The sequence below is a fragment of the Moschus berezovskii genome, chromosome 25 (assembly GCF_049115385.1).
Source record: "Moschus berezovskii isolate FMDL1 chromosome 25, NW_MosBer_1.0, whole genome shotgun sequence".
Classification (NCBI taxonomy): Eukaryota; Metazoa; Chordata; class Mammalia; order Artiodactyla; family Moschidae; genus Moschus; species Moschus berezovskii.
Genome location: NC_142484.1, coordinates 5,217,109 through 5,235,977, shown reverse-complemented (window position 1 = coordinate 5,235,977; position 18,869 = coordinate 5,217,109). Strand labels below are relative to the sequence as shown.

At 54.8% G+C, this 18,869-nt stretch overlaps 1 protein-coding gene and 1 non-coding gene across 3 annotated transcripts in view; one reads left to right on the top strand and one right to left on the bottom strand.

The window, feature by feature from the left end:
* Positions 1-18,869, top strand: part of LRP5 (LDL receptor related protein 5) — a 125,600-nt gene that overhangs the window by 71,476 nt on the left and 35,255 nt on the right. For both annotated transcript variants that reach the window (XM_055415337.2, XM_055415336.2), the window contains exons 6-10: positions 1,873-2,269; positions 4,888-5,059; positions 12,852-13,068; positions 14,854-15,143; positions 17,698-17,924. In XM_055415337.2, coding sequence (XP_055271312.2) covers positions 1,873-2,269; positions 4,888-5,059; positions 12,852-13,068; positions 14,854-15,143; positions 17,698-17,924 — 1,303 coding nt within the window. The remainder of the gene's footprint in view (positions 1-1,872; positions 2,270-4,887; positions 5,060-12,851; positions 13,069-14,853; positions 15,144-17,697; positions 17,925-18,869) is intronic.
* Positions 9,085-9,155, bottom strand: TRNAK-UUU (transfer RNA lysine (anticodon UUU)). The gene has a single exon. It is a non-coding gene; the product is annotated as a tRNA-Lys (tRNA).

The window sequence follows — 18,869 nt, the reverse complement described above, 5'->3', positions numbered from 1 at the left end:
TTTTTTTTTTTTAATATTTATTTATTTGGTTGCAGCATGTGAACTCTTTTTTTTTTTTTTATTTCTAAAAAAGAATTTTATTAAAAAAGCACAAATGCAAAGAAATGAACAGAGGAAAATTTATGCGTCGAACCTGGACTGGTCACTTATGATAATATACATGCTACAATTCCATTCTCTCCAATCATTCCACCTTCACCCTCTCCCACAGAGTCTCTTAATAAGTCAGTAAAGAAATAATATCGTTGTTGTTTTGTCACTAAGTCGTGGCCGACTCTTTGCGAGCCTGTGGACTGCAGCACTCCAGGCTCCCCTGTCCTTCACTGTCTCTTGGAGTTTGGTTGGTGATGCCATCCAACCATCTCATCTTCTGCTGCACCCATCTCTTTTTGCCTTCAATCCTTCCCAGCATCAGGGTCTTTTCCAATGAGTCGACTTTTCTTGTCAGGTGGCCAAAGTATTGGCGCTTCAGCTTTAGCGTCAGTCCTTGCAATGAATATTCAGGGTTGATTTCCTTTACAGTTGACTGATTTGTTGTCCTTGCAGGGATGCTCAAGAATCTTCTCCAGCACCGCATCTGGAAAGCATCCATTCTTTGGTGCTCAGCCTTCTTTATGGCCCAACTCTCACATCCGTGTACTCAAAACCAGTTACATTATTGTTCCAGGCAAAGGGGAGGCAAGAGCAGTTAAGGTGTGCCTTTCTTATGAGTTGGTTCTCCGTAGAGTCGGTCCATCCAGTTAAAAGCTGCATATCGGCTGCTGGCTCAGGTCCCTTGCCTAGTGGGTGACAGCGCCTGTTGGGTGGGCAAGGTGGGCTGCTGTCAACGTCATCACTCCAGGGGCCCTTATGCGGCTCTCCCACGGTCTGTGTGGAGGAGCCTTTTCAGGGCAGGAACAGCTGTTTCCTCCCTTCCTGAGATGGCCGCACGCTTTCACAGCACTGCTGACCGGCAGTGGCCTGGCCATGGCTGGAGCTCTCAAGATCTTTGGAGAGCAGTGTAGGTCAGCCAAGAGTCTCCTTGCCCAGGACTCACAGACTTTCAGTATTTAGAGTCTAAATGTCCTTTGAGTCATTGTCCCTATCAAGAATCCCCCCAGCAGAGCCTGGAGTTTGTCACTAGCTGAACGTATCAGCCATGAAAGGTATCGATGACGTCACCCGGGCTTGGTTTCCTCCATGTAAACAGATTCATCTTTAGATCAAAACAGCTTCACTTAAGTCGTGAACAAGCCGATTGGAAATCACAGCAAATCAATAACACAACAAAACAATACAGCCCAGGTGACAAAGGGGAAGGAGGGACGCCTGCCTCCCAGGCGCTTACCCGTGATGGTGAGATGGCTGCCTGGGAAGGACAGACTCGTGATGATGTGCGTGGTCATAGGACTTAAAGCTGCCTTGCTGGGTGGGTATAGGGAGGCAGGGTGGGCTTCAGGGAAGAGGTGGCATTTGAGTCCAGTGGGAGCTTTGAGGAGTATAGTGAGCAAGCAGGGCCTGGAGCCCAGAGCCCAGGCAGGACTGGTAACTGGAGCTGTGTGTGGCCAGGAGAGGGGCTTGCAGGGAAAAAGGTGGACTGAGCATGAAGCAGCTCTCACAGTGGCTGAAGTCGGATGGCTGTGTGGCTTTTGACTGGCTGCCTAACCTCTCTGGGCCTCTGTTGTCTCGTTTGTAAGACGGTGGTGGAAATGGCGCCAGATGAACTAGGGATCACTTAGGACGATCTCGTGACTATTCCCTAACCTTACCTGGCCCGGGAAGGAAGCCCCGGGGACCTGGCCAAGCCCCTCCCCTGCTGCACCCCCGCCCCTACCCTGCAGGCCCGCTGTGCCGCCCGCCTCTGACCCCGCTGCTCCTGTGTATCGGTCACAGGGGCGGAGGAGGTGCTGCTGCTGGCCCGGCGGACGGACCTGCGGAGGATCTCGCTGGACACGCCGGACTTCACGGACATCGTGCTGCAGGTGGACGACATCCGGCATGCCATCGCCATCGACTACGACCCGCTGGAGGGCTTCGTCTATTGGACGGACGACGAGGTGCGGGCCATCCGCAGGGCGCACCTGGACGGGTCGGGGGCGCAGACGCTGGTCAACACCGAGATCAACGACCCTGACGGCATCGCGGTCGACTGGGTGGCCCGCAACCTCTACTGGACCGACACTGGCACCGATCGCATCGAGGTGACGCGCCTCAACGGCACCTCCCGCAAGACCCTGGTGTCCGAGGACCTGGACGAGCCCCGCGCCATCGTGCTGCACCCCGCGATGGGGTGAGGCTGGGCGGGGGCGCTGGGAGCCAGCCCGAGCGGGCCGGGGGTCCCAGAGCTGCCTCCCCTTCAGGAGGAAGCAGATGTCTGGTTTAGGAGAGCTTGCCTTTCTAACGCGCTCCCAGGTGACGGGCTGATCTGGGAACCAGACTGAGGAGCTCCGACACAGAGCTTGGTTAGGTTTATAGAAAACCCTAGAGACCTTGGGTAGGTCATTTCCCACCCTGGGCTTCACTCAGTCTCCTCACCCGTGAAATAGAGCTGTCCACCATGTGATTTCTAGGCCAGCAGTGGTGACCGGAGTGACGGCCACCGCAGCCCTTACTCCACACGTGCCGCATCTCTTCTGCGCACGGTCCATGCTGCAGGCACGTTTCCCTCTTGCCCTCACCTGCCGGGGTAGGTCCACTGGAGGACGCTGCAGCCCAGAGAGGTTAAGTGACTTGCCAAGGTCACACAGCTGGGAGGCGGGACTTGGACCTGGCAGTCTGGTTCCAACTTTCCCATGTAGGATTCTGTGAATCTTGTCCATCAGGGTAGGAGCCTTTCTGAGACCCCGCCCCCCTCCAGAGGCTTAGAGGGTAGCAGCTGAGCACCTTCCTGCAGCTTCGTGACCAAGAACATGAAACTGGCAGACCCTAAGTGGAGGGTGGGAAACCCTGAGAGCTCTTGAGGGCTGGGGTTGGGGCTGCAGGGAAGCCCCCTGCCCTCGTTGTGGGACAGGCCTCCCTCAGTGGGCCCGAGTCCCAGGGCCAGCCTGGAGGAGCTGGGAGGGCAGCCCTGGGAGGCAACCCCAGGGGTGATCGCTGAGGGTGGAACTGAGCTGCGCTGGCCGTAACCATGGTAACCGTAGCACCCAGGGGTCTCCAGGTGCTCTTCCTTTTTCCCCTGGGGCTGAGGCTCCGAGTGACCTGACCCTGCAGGGGGCCTGGTGGCAGGCAGGCTTGCAGTCCATCTGCCCGGGGAACCTGCGCTCTCAGCCCTGCTCCATGTGGAGCTGACTCTGTCTCCAGAAGCCCAGCGGCATGGTCCTTGGGGGTCACAGGGCTGCGACTGGACAGGCCCAGGCCTTGAGCCTCGAGCACCTCAGAGCCCAGACGCAGCTCCGTATTATCTGCCAGGGAGCAGGACCGTCCCTCGGGGAGGGCAGGTGGGCACGAGAAGCCAGTCCCCTGGGTCTGCAGGGCAAGGAGGCAGGAGCTCATCACCAGTGATGCGACCTGGGCTCTGGGCCGGGGAGACGGGGACCTGCTCCCCCACTGCCCTGATGGAGGCTGTCAGGTCAGTGCCTTGCCAGCCTCACTTGGGACCTCATCCTCCGCTGTGAGATGGAGTCAGGTCCTTCCCAGTGCTGGGTGTGCTCAGGGCACAGTTGTGGATGCTTCCCTGGACTGAAGTGTACACACAGACACACACACACAGACAGACACAGACACACACACACACACCCACCACCAGATAGCCCCACCACCCCACGCATCACACACACACACACACACACACCCGCCACCAGAAAGCCCCACCACACACACACACAGACATACACACACAGACACACACACAAACACAGACACACACACACAAACACAGACACACACACACACACACAGACACACATATACAGACACACACACACACACACACAAACACAGACACACACATACACACCCGCCACCAGAAAGCCCCGCCACCCCACGCATCACACACACACACACACACACACACCCGCCACCAGAAAGCCCCACCACACATGCATACAGACACACACACACACAGACACAGACACACACACACAAACCCACACACACACCCCGCCACCAGAAAGCCCCGCCACCCCACGCATCACACACACACACATACACACACCCGCCACCAGAAAGCCCCACCACACACGCATACAGACACACACACACACAGACACACACACACAAACCCACACACACACCCCGCCACCAGAAAGCCCCACCACCCCACGCATCACACACACACATACACACACCCGCCACCAGAAAGCCCCACCACACACGCATACAGACACACACACACACAGACACAGACACACACACACAAACCCACACACACACCCCGCCACCAGAAAGCCCCGCCACCCCACGCATCACACACACACACATACACACACCCGCCACCAGAAAGCCCCACCACACACGCATACAGACACACACACACACAGACACAGACACACACAGACACAGACACACACACACAGACACACACAGACATACACACACAGACACACACACACACACACACACCCGCCACCAGAAAGCCCCGCCACCCCACGCATCTCACTTTGTTTCTCAGACACAGACAGCCTGTTGCCTGCTGTGCTTGGCATGCAGGGCCCTTGAGCTACTTGAAGGAGGTTCCACTCTGCCTCTCTCCCTCTGGGCGCTCGTTCCCTGCAGCCCCGGACACTCGGCGGGGTGTCTGCTGGCTGCAGTCCCAGAGCCCCGCCTGGTTAAGCTCCTGCTGTTCCCCCCAGAGCTCCTGGTGCTGCCCACGGGCTCGGGCATGATGAGGGTGGGCGCCTTTCTCAGTCCCAGGGGTGGACCCAGGACATGACAGATGGGCAGCCTCACGGACGTGTGCTTCTTCTCCAGCCTCATGTACTGGACAGATTGGGGGGAACACCCCAAAATCGAGTGCGCCAACCTGGACGGGCAGGAGCGGCACATTCTGGTCAATACCTCCCTGGGCTGGCCCAACGGCCTGGCGCTCGACCTGCAGGAGGGCAAGCTCTACTGGGGAGACGCCAAGACAGACAAAATCGAGGTGAGCATCCCCACTGGGGATCCCCAGCTGTTCCATGGAGGTGGGGGCATGGCCTGTCAGCCCCTGGCCCTGGGGCTTTCCACCTTCTTGGGTCCTGCCTGGAGCACAGGGCAGACCCTTCTGGCATGTTTTTCAGTGGTGAGGGGCTGCAGGGTGAGCTTTCTGGAGGTGGCCTGAGCATTCCTGGAGACTGGCTCGTGTGTTCCTGCCATGGGCTGCCCCCTCTTGGGTCTCGGAGCTTGGCTCTGAGTACCCAGTGAGCGCCAGCTCTGCTGCAGGTCTGGGTAGATGTGCCCAGCAGATACTTCTCTGCCTTTATGCTAGTCGCTTCAGTTGTGTCTGACCAGGCTGCAAAGACTATAGCCCACCAGGCTCCTCTGTCCATGGGATTCTGCATGCAAGAATACTGGAGTGGGTTGCCATGCCCTCCTCCAGGGGATCTTCCTGACCCAGGGATCGAACCTGCATCTCTTGCATCGTCTCCTGCATTGCAGGCGGATTCTTTACCTCTGAGCCACCGGCTTCTCCGGTGCACCCCTCAAAGGACAAATTTCACGAACCTTGGGGGTCAGGCCGTCAGCCCAAGCGCGGACGCCCCTCTTGGGGTCCCGTGGAGTTGGGGCTTTGGGAGAACGCCTCAGGTGAGGGGCCGCGTCTCCTTTCCTGATGGCATCGTCGGACTCCAGGCGGGCAGGACGGTCAGAGGAGGCCCTTCCAAGTCCTCCCGGCGATGGGGTGATTTCCGGCAGTGGCTCCGTCTCCAAGAGGTTATGCCCCCGCCAGAGGCTAAGGCGCCGAGCGTCTTCTCTGGCTTGTCAGGCCGGGTTGCCTTGGAGGGGAGAGGGGAGTCTCTTCAGCGCCTGTGGCCTGGCTCTGAGTTCCGAGCCGGGGCACCACAGAAAGGAGCCCTGCGTGGAGTCAGCCGGCTTCCCTTTGAAGCGGGCCGCGGTCCAGCTCCTGCTTCCCGGGGCAGCTGCGGCGGGTCCCCGGGGCGAGCGGGGAGGACAACGGAGCTCTGGAGCCCACGAGGCGGGGGTTCCTCTGGCCTCTGCTGGCCAGCAGTGGCGGCACATGGATGGATTTGTGGAGCAGGGTCCAGACTGCAGGGGGGTGGGGGGCGTCAGGGGAGGGGGCTGCGAAACCCTGCAGGCGGGCCTCCTGCCGCCTTGTCTGTGACAGCGTCCTGGACGGCAGGGTCAGGCCAGCCCAGGTCAGCAGCCCCTCAGGGGGCTTAGCGCGGGGCGGCTCCCAGCGTGGGGCGGCTCCCAGCATGGGGTACAGGTGGGGATGGGCTCAGGCCGGCTTGCCCAGGGAGACAGCCCTGAGGCTCCCTCCCCAGCCTCGGGCACCAGAGGTGGACTGGTCAGTCAGGGTTGGAGCTGTCTGGGGTGCGTGTGGGTGCGGGCCTGCCTCCCTGCAGCCCCAGAGCTGCCTGTGCCTCCTGCCCTACTGACTTGGGTCTGGAGTTCCCCTGCGGCGCCTCCTTAACCCTTGTCCTGAGTCTGGAGCCCTTGGGTTTGGAAGTTCCTGTTACCGGTGCTCAGCCCTTCCTGTGACTCCAGCCACACCCGGGGCCCCGGCCTCTCACCCGCTTCCTGCACCTTTTCCCCTCCCGCTCCCAGCCAGGCTCCCAGCCCCTACCCCTCTGACCTGCCTCTGCTCTCTTGCGCCATAAGATTCAGCTTTATTGGTAAAAGTATCTGGGACTTTGGCTTCCTATTTAGTCTCAAATCGACGGCCCCTTTGGCCCAGCATCTCCCTCCTTTTCTCTCTGACCTCCTTCTTGGTGGACGCCAAGCCCATGACAGCCTAGCGAGGGTTCTCCCTGCAGTGGATACATCCATCCAGAGCTTGTTCTCGAGGCCACATGTCCAGCTGCCCCAGCCCTCTCCCTCAGAAGCATCGATTCTTGGGCACTCAGCCTTCTTTATGGTCCAACTCTCACATCTGAACATGATGTGGAACAGCTAGAGCTTTTGACTGTATAATGAAATACACAACCCCTTCATGGATCACAGCCTTGTGGTGGCAAAGGGACTTGCAGATTTCATTGTATATATCACAAGTGTAATAAGAACAGAAATAAAGTACTCAATAAATGTAATGTGCTGGAGCCATCCCCTGACCCTGGCCTGTGAAAGGACTGTCTTCCACGAAACCCGTCCCTGGTGCCAAAAAGGCTGGGGACCACTGAAGTAGAGGCAGGAGTCCCGCCCTTTATTAATCCTGAAATAGGCAAAGCATTTACACAGCCCTGTGCACACACCGTGATCGGGCAAGGTCCCTGGATGGCAGTTCCAGCCATTCCTGAATAAGAGCAAGGTCGAGTCTTGCCCTCTGTGGCCTTGCAGTATCTTCTAAAGCTTCCTCCCTAGAGACTTCCCTGGTGGCTAAGATGGTAAAGACTCTGTCTGCAATGCAGGAGACTGGGATTCAGTCCCTGAGTTGGGAAGATCCCCTGGAGAAGGGAATGGCTACCCACTGCAGTGCCTGGAGAATTCCGTGGACGGAGGAGCCTGTCGGGCTCCAGCCCACGGGGTCGCAAAGAGTCGGACACGACTGAGTGAAGAGCCCTCTCAGTTTCACTTCTCCCCAGGGCTACTCTGACACCCGGGTGCAAGAAGCAGAAGTCTCATGGGCCGACCCCATAGACCTGTTTGGCCCATCTTTGAGGCAGGAAGTGTCACTTGTGTGTGGGTTATCTGGTACTTGCTGGAGGCCCTAGGGGTCACCTGGACTCCTTGCGGCTCCCCCCACCCGCACCCTGATGTCTTACTCAGCCAGGATCCTGGGGAGCTGGTGTCCTTGAAGATGACATCCGCTGGTGGTTGTCTGCTGTCAGGGTGGGTGCTCGTGGGAAGTACCTGGCGGGGATCAACACGCCCAGAGGGGCAGGCGGGCCAAGGAGGAATCACAGACCAAGATGAAAATAAGTCTGTCCCTCTGCTCCTGACATTTCCTGAGTTGGTGGAGGTGACTTCCAGCACATGTGGAATAAACCCTCATTGGAGGAGTGACCAATGGGCTGTGTGTCCAGGTCCACGAACCCTGGGGAAGAAGGGTGCAAGACCCCTGAGCAACGGTTCCACGAGCTCTGCGGGTGTGATTGGGTATGTGTGTAAGATCTTTTGAATTACGTGAATCAAAATAACCAGGGCAGTTTTAATTTGGGGTTTTATGTGAGTATAGTTATTCCATCAGAGAACAGAACTCTTTTTCCTTGGTTTTTTGTTTTTTTTTTTAATGTGGGCTATTGCTAAAGTCTTTATCAAATTTGTTACAACACTGCTTCCTTTTTCTTAAAAATGTTTTGGGTATGTTTTGGCCTCGAAGCCTGTGGGATCCCAGCTCCCTGACCAGATATCGAATCCACACCCGCCGCCCCGCATGGGAAGGCAAAGGCCCACCCACTGGACCGCCAGGGAATTCCCTCTTTTTCCTTTAAAAGTCGTGCTCTCAGCGTCCTGGGAGTCACACCCCTTGCACGGCTGCGAGCTGACAACAGCATTCAGTGTAGGGAAGGTGCACTCCAGGTGACTTTGGGGCCTCTGGCTTGTGGGTGGCCATGCGCGCCCCGCAGCGGTGGGTCCTGCCGCTTGGACACGGCTGAGGGTGCGCTTCTCTGCGGTCTGCCCACCCTTCCTCTCATCGCACAGCTGCTGTGCTGCAGGTCGTGCAGTGAGCCGGCCAGGGGACCGCTGTGTTCTTCCTGCCACTCCCCACTTCCCCTTCCCCAGACCTGGGTCTGCTGTGTGAGGTCAGCTGAGCATAGGAGGCCGGAGGCCTGGAGGTCAGAGAGAGCACGCTGCACGCGGGCCCCTTCTGCATCTGGCGTAGCCATTTGGACATAACTTCCTGGAGTCATCTAGTTTCCTTTCCTGAAAATCAAGGGCAGGGGAACTTCTCGAGCAGGGGTAGAGAACTGTGGACTGGAGGCCAGACTGCCTGATTTGTGCCACTGTCAAATGCTCGGTGGTTTCTGCACTGACCTTTTTTGCTGACCTGCATGACTTGTGGAATCTTAGTTCCCCGACCAGGGAATGAACCTGGGCCCAGCAATAAAAGTTCTGAGTCCTAACCACTGGACCATCAAGGAATTTCTTATAACTTTTAAATGAAAACAATCAAAGGAGTAGTATCTCACGGCATGTGAAATTTATATGAAATTCCAATTTTTTGTTTTTTGCATAAATGAAGTGTTACTGGGACACGTTCCATTCCATTCAGTCAATCAGTCATGTCCGACTCTGCGACCCCACGGACCCCCAGGCTTCCCTGTCCATCACCAACTCCCGGAGCTTACTCAAACTCATGTCCATCGAGTTGGTGATGCCATCCAACCATCTCATCCTCTGTTGTCCCCGTCCCCTGCCTTCAATCTTTCCCAGCATCAGAGTTTTATTAAGTGATTCAGTTCTTTGCATCAGGTGGCCAAAGTATTGGAGTTTCAGCTTCATCATCAGTCCTTCCAATGAATATTCAGGACTGATTTCCCTTAGGATGTACTGGTTGGATCTCCTTGTAGTCCAAGGGACTCTCAAGAGTCTTCTCCAACACCACAGTTCAAAAGCATCAGTTCTTTGGCGCTCAGCTGTCTTCGTAGTCCAGCTCTCACATCTGTACTTGATCACTGGAAAAACCAAAACTTTGACTAGACAGACCTTTGTTGGCAAAGTAATGTCTCTGCTTTTTACTACACTGTCTAGGTTGGTCATAACTTTTCTTCCAAGGGGCAAACGTCTTTTAATTTCATGGCTGCAGTCACCATCTGCAGTGATTTTGGAGCCCCCACCCCCCAAGTAAAGTCTCTCACTGTTTCCATTGTCTCCCCATCTATTTGCCATGAAGTGAGGAGACCAAATGCTATGATCTTCGTTTTTTGAATGTTGAGCTTTAAGCCAACTTTTTCACTCTCCTCTTTCACTTTCATCAAGAGGCTCTTTAGTTCTTCGCGTTCTGCTATAAGGGTGGTGTCATCCGCATATCTGAGATATTGGGACACACTCACACTTATTTTAGGCTCCCTCCATGGCTGCTATTCTGTGACAAGAACCTCACGGCCTCAAAGCCGAAAACATTTACGCTCCTTTTCAGAAACTGCTTGCCAGCCCCTGTCCTGGACCATTTGCCCCTCCGCGCTCTCTCCTGGCCCGCATGTTGTCGATCTCCCAGGTTCGGATCTGCTTTTTCTGGATTCTGTTCTGATGCATTGCCCACCCCCGAGGCTGATGGATGGGTTCCCATGTCTGTTTCCTCGCCCTCCATCAGAGGGGCCACGGAAGGTCCTCAAGTTGGGCCCAGAGGGAGCCTGGGGGGCTGACATGTGTCTCCCTTTAGACAGGCCGCACTCGTCTGCTCCAGGATTTGGGAAAGGTCTGGCCCAGCAGAGTTACTTTAACAGATGTGTTGGGTTTGGTCAAGGTGTGTTGAAAGCTGCTGTGAAAAAGGCTGCTGTGGGATCATTTATTTTCTTGAGTGTTAGAGTCTTGATGTTCTTCCAAGTTGGAGGGCTTGCTGGTTGTTTCATGGGGTCTGTAATTGTACAAAGAGGAAACGGGGAGGGCTTCCGAGGCAGAGGGGGACCCTGCCAGCCCAGAGCCGCGGGTCTGTGCTTGTGGTGGGAGCCTGGCCCCAGGGAGCAGCTCACAGCCCCCCCCCCACCATTTTGTTCTGGACAACTGAGACAGCAGGGGAGGGGGAGACAGGCAGAAACAGGGAGGTGCTTCTGGGCAGCGTCTGCCCCGCTCAATCGTCCTGGGTCTTCTGTGGGCTCACGTTCATCATTCCTAAGCTGGGAAAATGTACTTCCTCACCCCAGTCAATAGAATATGTGCTTACTTATGTCTGGAATGGAGTTATTAAAGGAAATGAAGAAAATGCGGACCTAGAGAAGGGCGAGAAAAGTCTCCGATGCTGCTGACCCTTCGGTGTATGGCAGGCAGAGTCTTTATTTTCCAGACGTGGATTGTTTTTGTTGTACTGATCTGTATCCACGGCCCCTGCCTAGCCCTGGGTATTCAGTGTCAGAGAAGGAGCAGGCGTGTTGCCTGTGTGTTTGTGAGTGTGAGACGGGCCGTGTGTTCTTGGAGACGCTCTTCCTCTTGCTTTGCACTTCCTCAGGCGAGACCTCTTCCCAGGTCCAAGCTCTGTGTAAAGTGTGTGTTCACCAGCTTTATGTGCCTTCGTGTTGTGGGGCCAAAACTGGAACCAGCACCCTGGACCAACTTGGAGTGTTCCTGCATCCATCGCCTGACACCTGGGGCTAACCCACAGGCCAGGAATGGAGCCCAGAGCTCTACCCAGAAATCCTGCTGCCCGAGGTCTGCAAGCCAGCTCGTGACACAGGAGATGGTCCCTCACCTGGACGGCTCATTGGCGCCCCCATGGGGGCCCGTACCTGGCCTTCCAGTTCTGATGTAATTGCCCCTGGTGGGGGCCCAGCCACAGTTGTTTGGTTAAGTTCCCAGGGTAACTTAGCTGCTCCCCTTAATTACAGGTGGACAGACTGAGGTCCATGGGGTGCAGGGACTCGGCCAAGGACGGAGCAGGGGTGGGGTCCCCGGCTGCAGGGTCCAGAGCTGCCTGTCCCTCCCCCGACCCTTTGACCCAGCAGTTTTGAGTTTTGTCCTGTGCTGTCCAGCAACAGAGGACCAAAGTCTTTTCTGTTCAACACATACCCGATCTGTCTTGCGTGTGTGCACAACAGAAGGCTTGGATCCTCTCTGATGAGCTGGAAATACAATCTGGCTGCAGGAGGCCTGTTGAGGCTTGCCTTTAATTCATCGTGTCTCTTTGCTCCTGGCCTGAGAGCCGAAAGTTCGGATGTTGCGTTTTAATCGTCCTTGCACATCTGCTTCTACTGGACCGTCTGTCATCAGGGACACGTCTTATCCTGTTCGTCTGTGTGTTTCGGTTGGTTAAGGCGTTCTTATGTTTGATAGTACTTTCCTTATCTGTGGCTTTTGTGGTCGATGCTTTTAATCAGCACTGACTCTTCAAGAAGATTTAGCGTTTCCATCTCAGAGTCAACGGCCACCAGTGTGTATCTGGGAGGACTTCCCTGGTGGCTCAGCAGTAAAGAAGCCACCTGCCAATACAGGAGATGCAGGTTTGACCCCTGGGTTGGGAAGATCCCATGGAGTAGGAAATGACAACCCTCTCCAGTGTTGTGCCTGGGAAATCCCGTGGCCAGAGGAGACTGCTGGGCTAGAGTCTATGGGGTCACAAAAGAGTTGGGTAGGACTTAGCAACTCAACAACAAGTATGTCTGGGGTCGGATATCGTCTTAGAGCTCTGAGCTCAGACTTAGAAGCACAAGTGTCCTCAGAGTTCACCTGGTCCTGACCGAGCAAGAAATTAGTCCACAGGCAACTGGGAGGCCTTGTCTGGGTTAGCGCGTTCATGGTCCAGCCTTTTGAAACTGGGCTCTGTGTTGGGGATGGTGATCAGTGCCTTCTCATGCTGCGTCTGGGCAGACATTGCTAATCAATGAGCCTATCCCCGGTCGGAGACCCTACACCTTGGTACTCCAGGCTGCCATGGCCAGTTAATCAGCGATGGCGAGGCAGAGGATGCCTGTTTGCCTTGCCTGCCCCTCTCAGCACAGCATGCACACCCAGGTCAGGGAGGCAGTAGGGAAGAGCCCCTGAACGGCACCATCACTGAAGACATCATTCATCCAGCTGCCTCAGTGAGCCATGGTGCCCGGCCTGGCCAGATGCGGCTGGGGCCAGTCCTGTTCCAGGCCGCTCAGGCCTGAGGCTGGCTCAGCCGCGTGTCTGCCATCCTGCAGGTGATCAATGTCGACGGGACCAAGCGGCGGACGCTCCTGGAAGACAAGCTCCCGCACATTTTCGGGTTCACGCTGCTGGGGGACTTCATCTACTGGACCGACTGGCAGCGGCGTAGCATTGAGCGTGTGCACAAGGTCAAGGCCAGCAGGGACGTCATCATCGACCAGCTGCCCGACCTGATGGGGCTCAAGGCCGTGAACGTGGCCAAGGTCGTTGGTGAGTCCGGTCAGCCTCCAGCCGGGGGTCAGCCCTGCCACAGGCTGGTGGCTCCCCTTTGGTCCACAGGCAGCCGAGCTGGAGGCTGAAGCTGAGGGTGTATGTGCCGGGCTGGGGCACCCACTCTGGGGCTAGACAGGGCAGGAGATGGTGAGAACACCAGGACATGGGATGGGGTGGGGTGTGGACTGGGCACACTGAGTGGGCGCGGCTGGCAGTAATTGCTCTCACGGTGGCTGACGCTCGCCTGCTGTGTGCCAGGCTCTGGCTAAGCATCTTAGTGCAGCCCTCTGCATTACTGACAAGGCGGCGCCGTTGGTGCTGGGGAGAGGGAGGCAAAGCGCATACAAATGGGTGGTCGAGCTCAGGACTCACTCCTGGGGCTGCCCCGACCTCATTGCTGGGCTGGGCTGAGACCATTGTCCAGTGTGACAGACTGGACCCTAAAATGCACACCTTTTATCTAAAAGCCGGGATCTGCAGAAGGTTCCCTTAATGCAATGACTTGTCTCTTTATGACTAGGATTCCCAGTGCAAGTCCACAAGCTACACTGGGGACAGTAGTGTCCAGCTGTGCCGGGGGGGACAGAAGTGGGGACGGGACAGTGGGCTCTTTGGGGACAGGGACTCTGTCCCCACCTGGGGCCCTGGTGCCTAGTCCTACACCCTCTCGTCAGAGACACTCGGTTAGCCTTCGCTGGAGGAAGGGGCGGGGGACTGACCAGAGAGGCCCCAGGGCTTGCCCTCAAGCTGCTTCTAGTCCAGTGGGTGAGACACCGCTTTGTCAGCTCTGCTGCCAGGCTGGTGAGTAGAGCTGAGATGTGAAAGGGATGCCTGGCTTTAAAATGCAAGGGAGGGCATTTGAACTTGGAATTTGGGGAGCTGGGGGGCAGGGTCTGCCCAGCAGAAGGGACAGCTGAGCACGAGCCTGGAGGTGCAGCCTGAGGGGCACCTGGGGGGTGGGCAGGGAATGGTGCACCCCTGTCTCCAGGAGAGGCCTTTGGTCTCAGCCTGCCCTCCTGAGACCAGATGATGGAATCAACACACTTGGTTCTCCAGCTGCCTTGGAAAGTATGTTCATGATCTACGGCAGAGCGCGAGGCCCACCAGCAAGTGGGCGTTTGAAAAGCAAAGAATAAAACCGCGGAGATAAGGAACATGATGCCTCCGTGGGGTGTGATTTAAAGTTGAGAAATTGGGTCCCTTCCCACCTTCTCTCTCTCTCTTGTCGGGATTTACTGAGAGAGATGGCAGAGAGGATTGCTTTTTTTAGCTGAAATATTTAACACGAAATTAAAGCCAATTTTAACAGCACTGCGGCAGAGTGAGTCTCACAGGCTGGCCCGAAATAAAATGTATGCTGACTACCGTCTGCTGGAATAAGAAATAGGTGCCTTGGGCCATCCTGGGTGAATCTGAGATTTCCAGGGTGCTGAGAATGTTGGGCACTTGAAGGAGGACCCATCCAGGTGGTGACTTGGGCTGCAGTCTGGTTGGTCAGCAGATGGGGAGGCCAGGCCCAGCGGGCAAGGGGGAGCAGAGAGCGCAGTGTCCCCAGGTGACCTTGAGGATGCGGGCGTTCAAGTGTGCAGGGAGGCCCCGGGCCCAGAGTCTTGCTCCGTCCTGTCCCTGAGTCAGGAGGGACCCGGGTTTTCACCAACCCTACTTGCTGTCCCCTTGTGGCGCCTGGGGGAAATGAAGCCACATACAACTGGGGAGCCACTGCCCCCCCCCCGCCGCCATTGCAGGGCCACTGGGGTCTAGAACCTGTGTCTTTCCGTCCAGGAACCAACCCGTGTGCGGACAGGAACGGGGGCTGCAGCCACCTGTGCTTCTTCACGCCCCGCGCCACCAAGTGTGGCTGCCCCATTGGCCTGGAGCTGCTGAGCGACATGAAGACCTGCATCGTGCCTGAGGCCTTCCTGGTGTTCACCAGCCGGGCCGCCATCCACCGGATCTCCCTGGACACCAACAACAACGACGTGGCCATCCCCCTCACGGGCGTCAAGGAGGCGTCCGCCCTGGACTTCGACGTGTCCAACAATCACATCTACTGGACCGATGTCAGCCTGAAGGTATGGTGGCGGGGTGTCCTGCTGTTCACCTCTCCTGTGAATACCTGCCAGCAATGGTATAGCCTCAGAGGCTTAAAAAAGGCTTTCTTTTTTTAATAGGTTTTCTGTTTTGGGGGGCCATACCATGTATGATCTTAGCTGTCCAATCACGAGAGAGGACGATGCGTGACCCCCACTGCGTTGGGAGTAGAGTATTAACCCTTGGACCACTGGGAAGTCCCTTAATATATTTTTTAATGATTTATTTATTTTCCTGGGGCAGGTCTTAGTTGCAGCACTTGGGGTTTTGAGTCTTTGTTGTGCAAGCAGGATCTTTGGTCTCAGCACATGGGATCTTGCTCCCCGACCAGGGATTGAACCCGGGCCCCCTGCATTGGGAGTGTGGAGTCTTACTCCCTAGACCAACAGGGAGTCCCAACAGTTTTGTTTTTCAATTGAAGTTTAGTTGCTGCACAGTGTCAGTAGCACTTGCCATTTGGAAGGTTTCACTCCGTTTATCGCTGTTCAAGTATCGGCTCTATGCCGAGTGGCCCAGTATATCCTCGTAGATTATTTTATACCCGATAGTTTGTACCTTTTCCCCCCCTACCCTGATGTCACCCGCTCTGCTCTCTCCCCACTGGTAACTGTGTCTGTGAGTCTGCTTCTCCTTTGTTATATTCACTTGTTTGTTACAGGTTTTAGATTCCCATATCAGTGATATGCTTTTCTCTGTCTGACCTGTGACAAAGCATAATACCCTCAGAGTCTGTGCATGTTGTTACAGATGGCAAAATTTCATTCTTTCTTATGGCTGAGTATAAAAAATTAAAAGAAAAAAATGATAGGGAGGTCCTCGGTGGTCCAGTGGTTAGGACTCTGCCTCCCCTGCAAGGGGCACAGGTTCTGTCCCTGGTTCCAGGAACTCAGATCCCACAAGCTGCAGGGTGCGGCTAAAAAGAAATAGGTTTTTAAAAATTAAAACAAAAATTAAAAAAATATTTATTATGGTTTGATTCAAACCAATAGAACACTAGTGAACCCATGTTAATACCTAAGCATGAATGCTTACAACGAGCAGATCCAGTGGACACACAGGTGGCCGTTTCTGGAGTGATTATGTATCCATATGTGTCTTTTGATTCACCCCACTCACTCCCTCACAAGTGCCCACTTACGTAACAAACTTTCTTTGCTCTGGGTGCTAACATAAGTATCCTGGATAAATACAGGAGAGCCTCCTTTAACTTCTCAAGTAGAGTTTGGCAAACTGGTCCTTGAGCCAGCCTCCTCATTTTGTCAGTAAGGTTTTATTGGAACAGTGGTGCCCATTTGCCTGTGGATCGTCCGCACCTGCTTTTGTGCCACTGTGCTTGCGTGCTGATTCACTTCAGTTGTGTCTGACTCTGCAACCCCATGGACTGTAGCCCACCAGGCTCCTCTGTCCATGGGATTTGCTGGCAAGAATACTGGAGTGGGTTGCCATGCCCTCCTCCAGGGGATCTTCCTGACCCAAGGTCGAACCCTCATCTCTTGTGTCTCCTGCATTGGCATGCCGGTTCTTTACCACAAGTGCCACCAGGGAAGCTACTGGGTAGTGGCAAATCCATTACCCTGTGACCCCTGAAATATTTACCGAAAAAATCCTAACCCCTGTTCTAAAGTACTGGACAACTGAAATGGTTTAATCATCTATCTTTTATTCTACCATTGGTATTATGTGGTTCGTGAGATTTTTTTCTGATTTTAAAAGTCACAGGTTTCACTGTAGAAAGAGAGAAAAATATACAGAAAAAGTATAAAGAAGAAAATAAAACACCCAAATCTCCATCATTTCGGGTCAGCCACCGATGTCATTTTAGTGTATTTCCTTAGATGTTTTTCCTATGTTAGTGTTTCTCTTAATCAGTCATTTGCTACATAGAATCCTGTATCCTGTTTTTTTTTCATCACATTGTAACATATTTTGTCAAGCTATTACAAACTCTTTAACATAATTCTTTAAATGTGTATTCTACTCTGCATATATTTCTTAATCATTGCCTTATGTTAAATGGCCTTCCAGTTTTTTCCCAACTCTAAACCACACCACAGTAACAGATATCTCTGCGTATAATGTCTCTTTTGTATTTCCTCTCCTTTGAATAACATTTCAGGAGGAAGATTACTAGGTGAAAGATTCAACAATTTCTTTTTTACGATGTAACTATTTTGAAGGGTCCTGAGATGTGTATATATAATATAGCTTATATAAAGATATATTATTTTATAATTATGTACTATTATATATATGTTCACATAGCTTAAAAGTATGTATCATATATGTATATAGCCAAATTGTTTCTTCTAAAAAGGTTGTGTTTCAAAAATTCCTTTAAAAACGTGAATGTTGAGGGGGAATAGATAGAAGAAATAAAAAGAATAGAAGCTCAAATGTTGTGATCTGGCCCCTCATCAGTGGCTGGTCAGTTGCTGATGGTGGTTATGGTCAGCAGTCACTCCAGCATCATCTGATGAGACGTCGGCTGAAACTCTGGTTCCTAACGGGTGGTCCTCTCCTCCTCCCCACTCCCAGACCATCAGCCGGGCCTTCATGAACGGGAGCTCCGTGGAGCACGTGATCGAATTTGGCCTCGACTACCCGGAAGGCATGGCCGTCGACTGGATGGGCAAGAACCTCTACTGGGCAGACACCGGGACCAACAGGATCGAAGTGGCCCGGCTGGACGGGCAGTTCCGGCAGGTCCTTGTGTGGAGGGATCTAGACAACCCGCGGTCGCTGGCCCTGGACCCCACCAAGGGGTAAGGGCCGCTTTGCCAGCCCGTGCGCGCGTGTCCCCACCACCTCTGCACCAGCCGGTGCGGCGATGCCCCGAGGTACACGGCTGTCCACTGCCCGTCGATGCTGCAGTTGAGAGTAGTAATGACCGCTACGAGCTTGGAGGTGGCCAGAACCAGCAGGACTCTTGAGGGGGGTCATCTGGTTCATTTCACAGTCGGGACACTGAGGCCCAGAGCAGAAGCAGGAAGGAAGGGAGGCCCCCATATCAGGCACCACCCGGGCCCTCTCAGGGGAGCCTCTCGTCGGAGCGCCCAGGGGCCCTGCCAGGGTGGGTGTCTTTGTACCTGATTTCACGGATGCAGAAACTGAGGCTTGGAGAAGCTCAGGGACCGAAGGTCACTGAAGGTCATGTCAGTGGGCCAGGAAGTCCTGTCCACACCCCTGTCCGGAGTTTCTTCTCCTGGCCTCTTGCAGCTGCTTGGCTGCAGATTAAAACCTGCCTTGCAAGGCACATGCTTTGATCTGTCAGGCAGCCTGGGGGCCCTGTCCTTGGGCCAGAGGGCCAGGTGGCGTCTCCCTCTGTCTGCAGTGCTAACCCCATAAAGCATCAGTGATGTGTACGGAGCATCCCAAACCCTGCCTGCTGCGTGCTGTTAGGGAAGGAAGATTCCTGCAGAACAAAGGGAGAGGTCCAGATTTTCATGAAAGAACCAGGAAACACAAGTCTGGGATGGAGGTTTCTTTCCCAGAGCTGCTGCTGAGGAGACAGGAAGGAGGACTTCTGGTGGAGGCGGTGGAGCCGAGTTCGAATCCCGGCCCTGCAGAGCCTGTTTGTCTTGGGCTCTCGTTTTCTTCCTTCTTTGAGGAAGGGGACTGGATGCCCTGATCGGCCCACATTCTCCTGTCCAGCCTACTTAGCGTTTGTCCCTGACATGGGGTCCCCGCCTGGATGTCCTGGCACATGG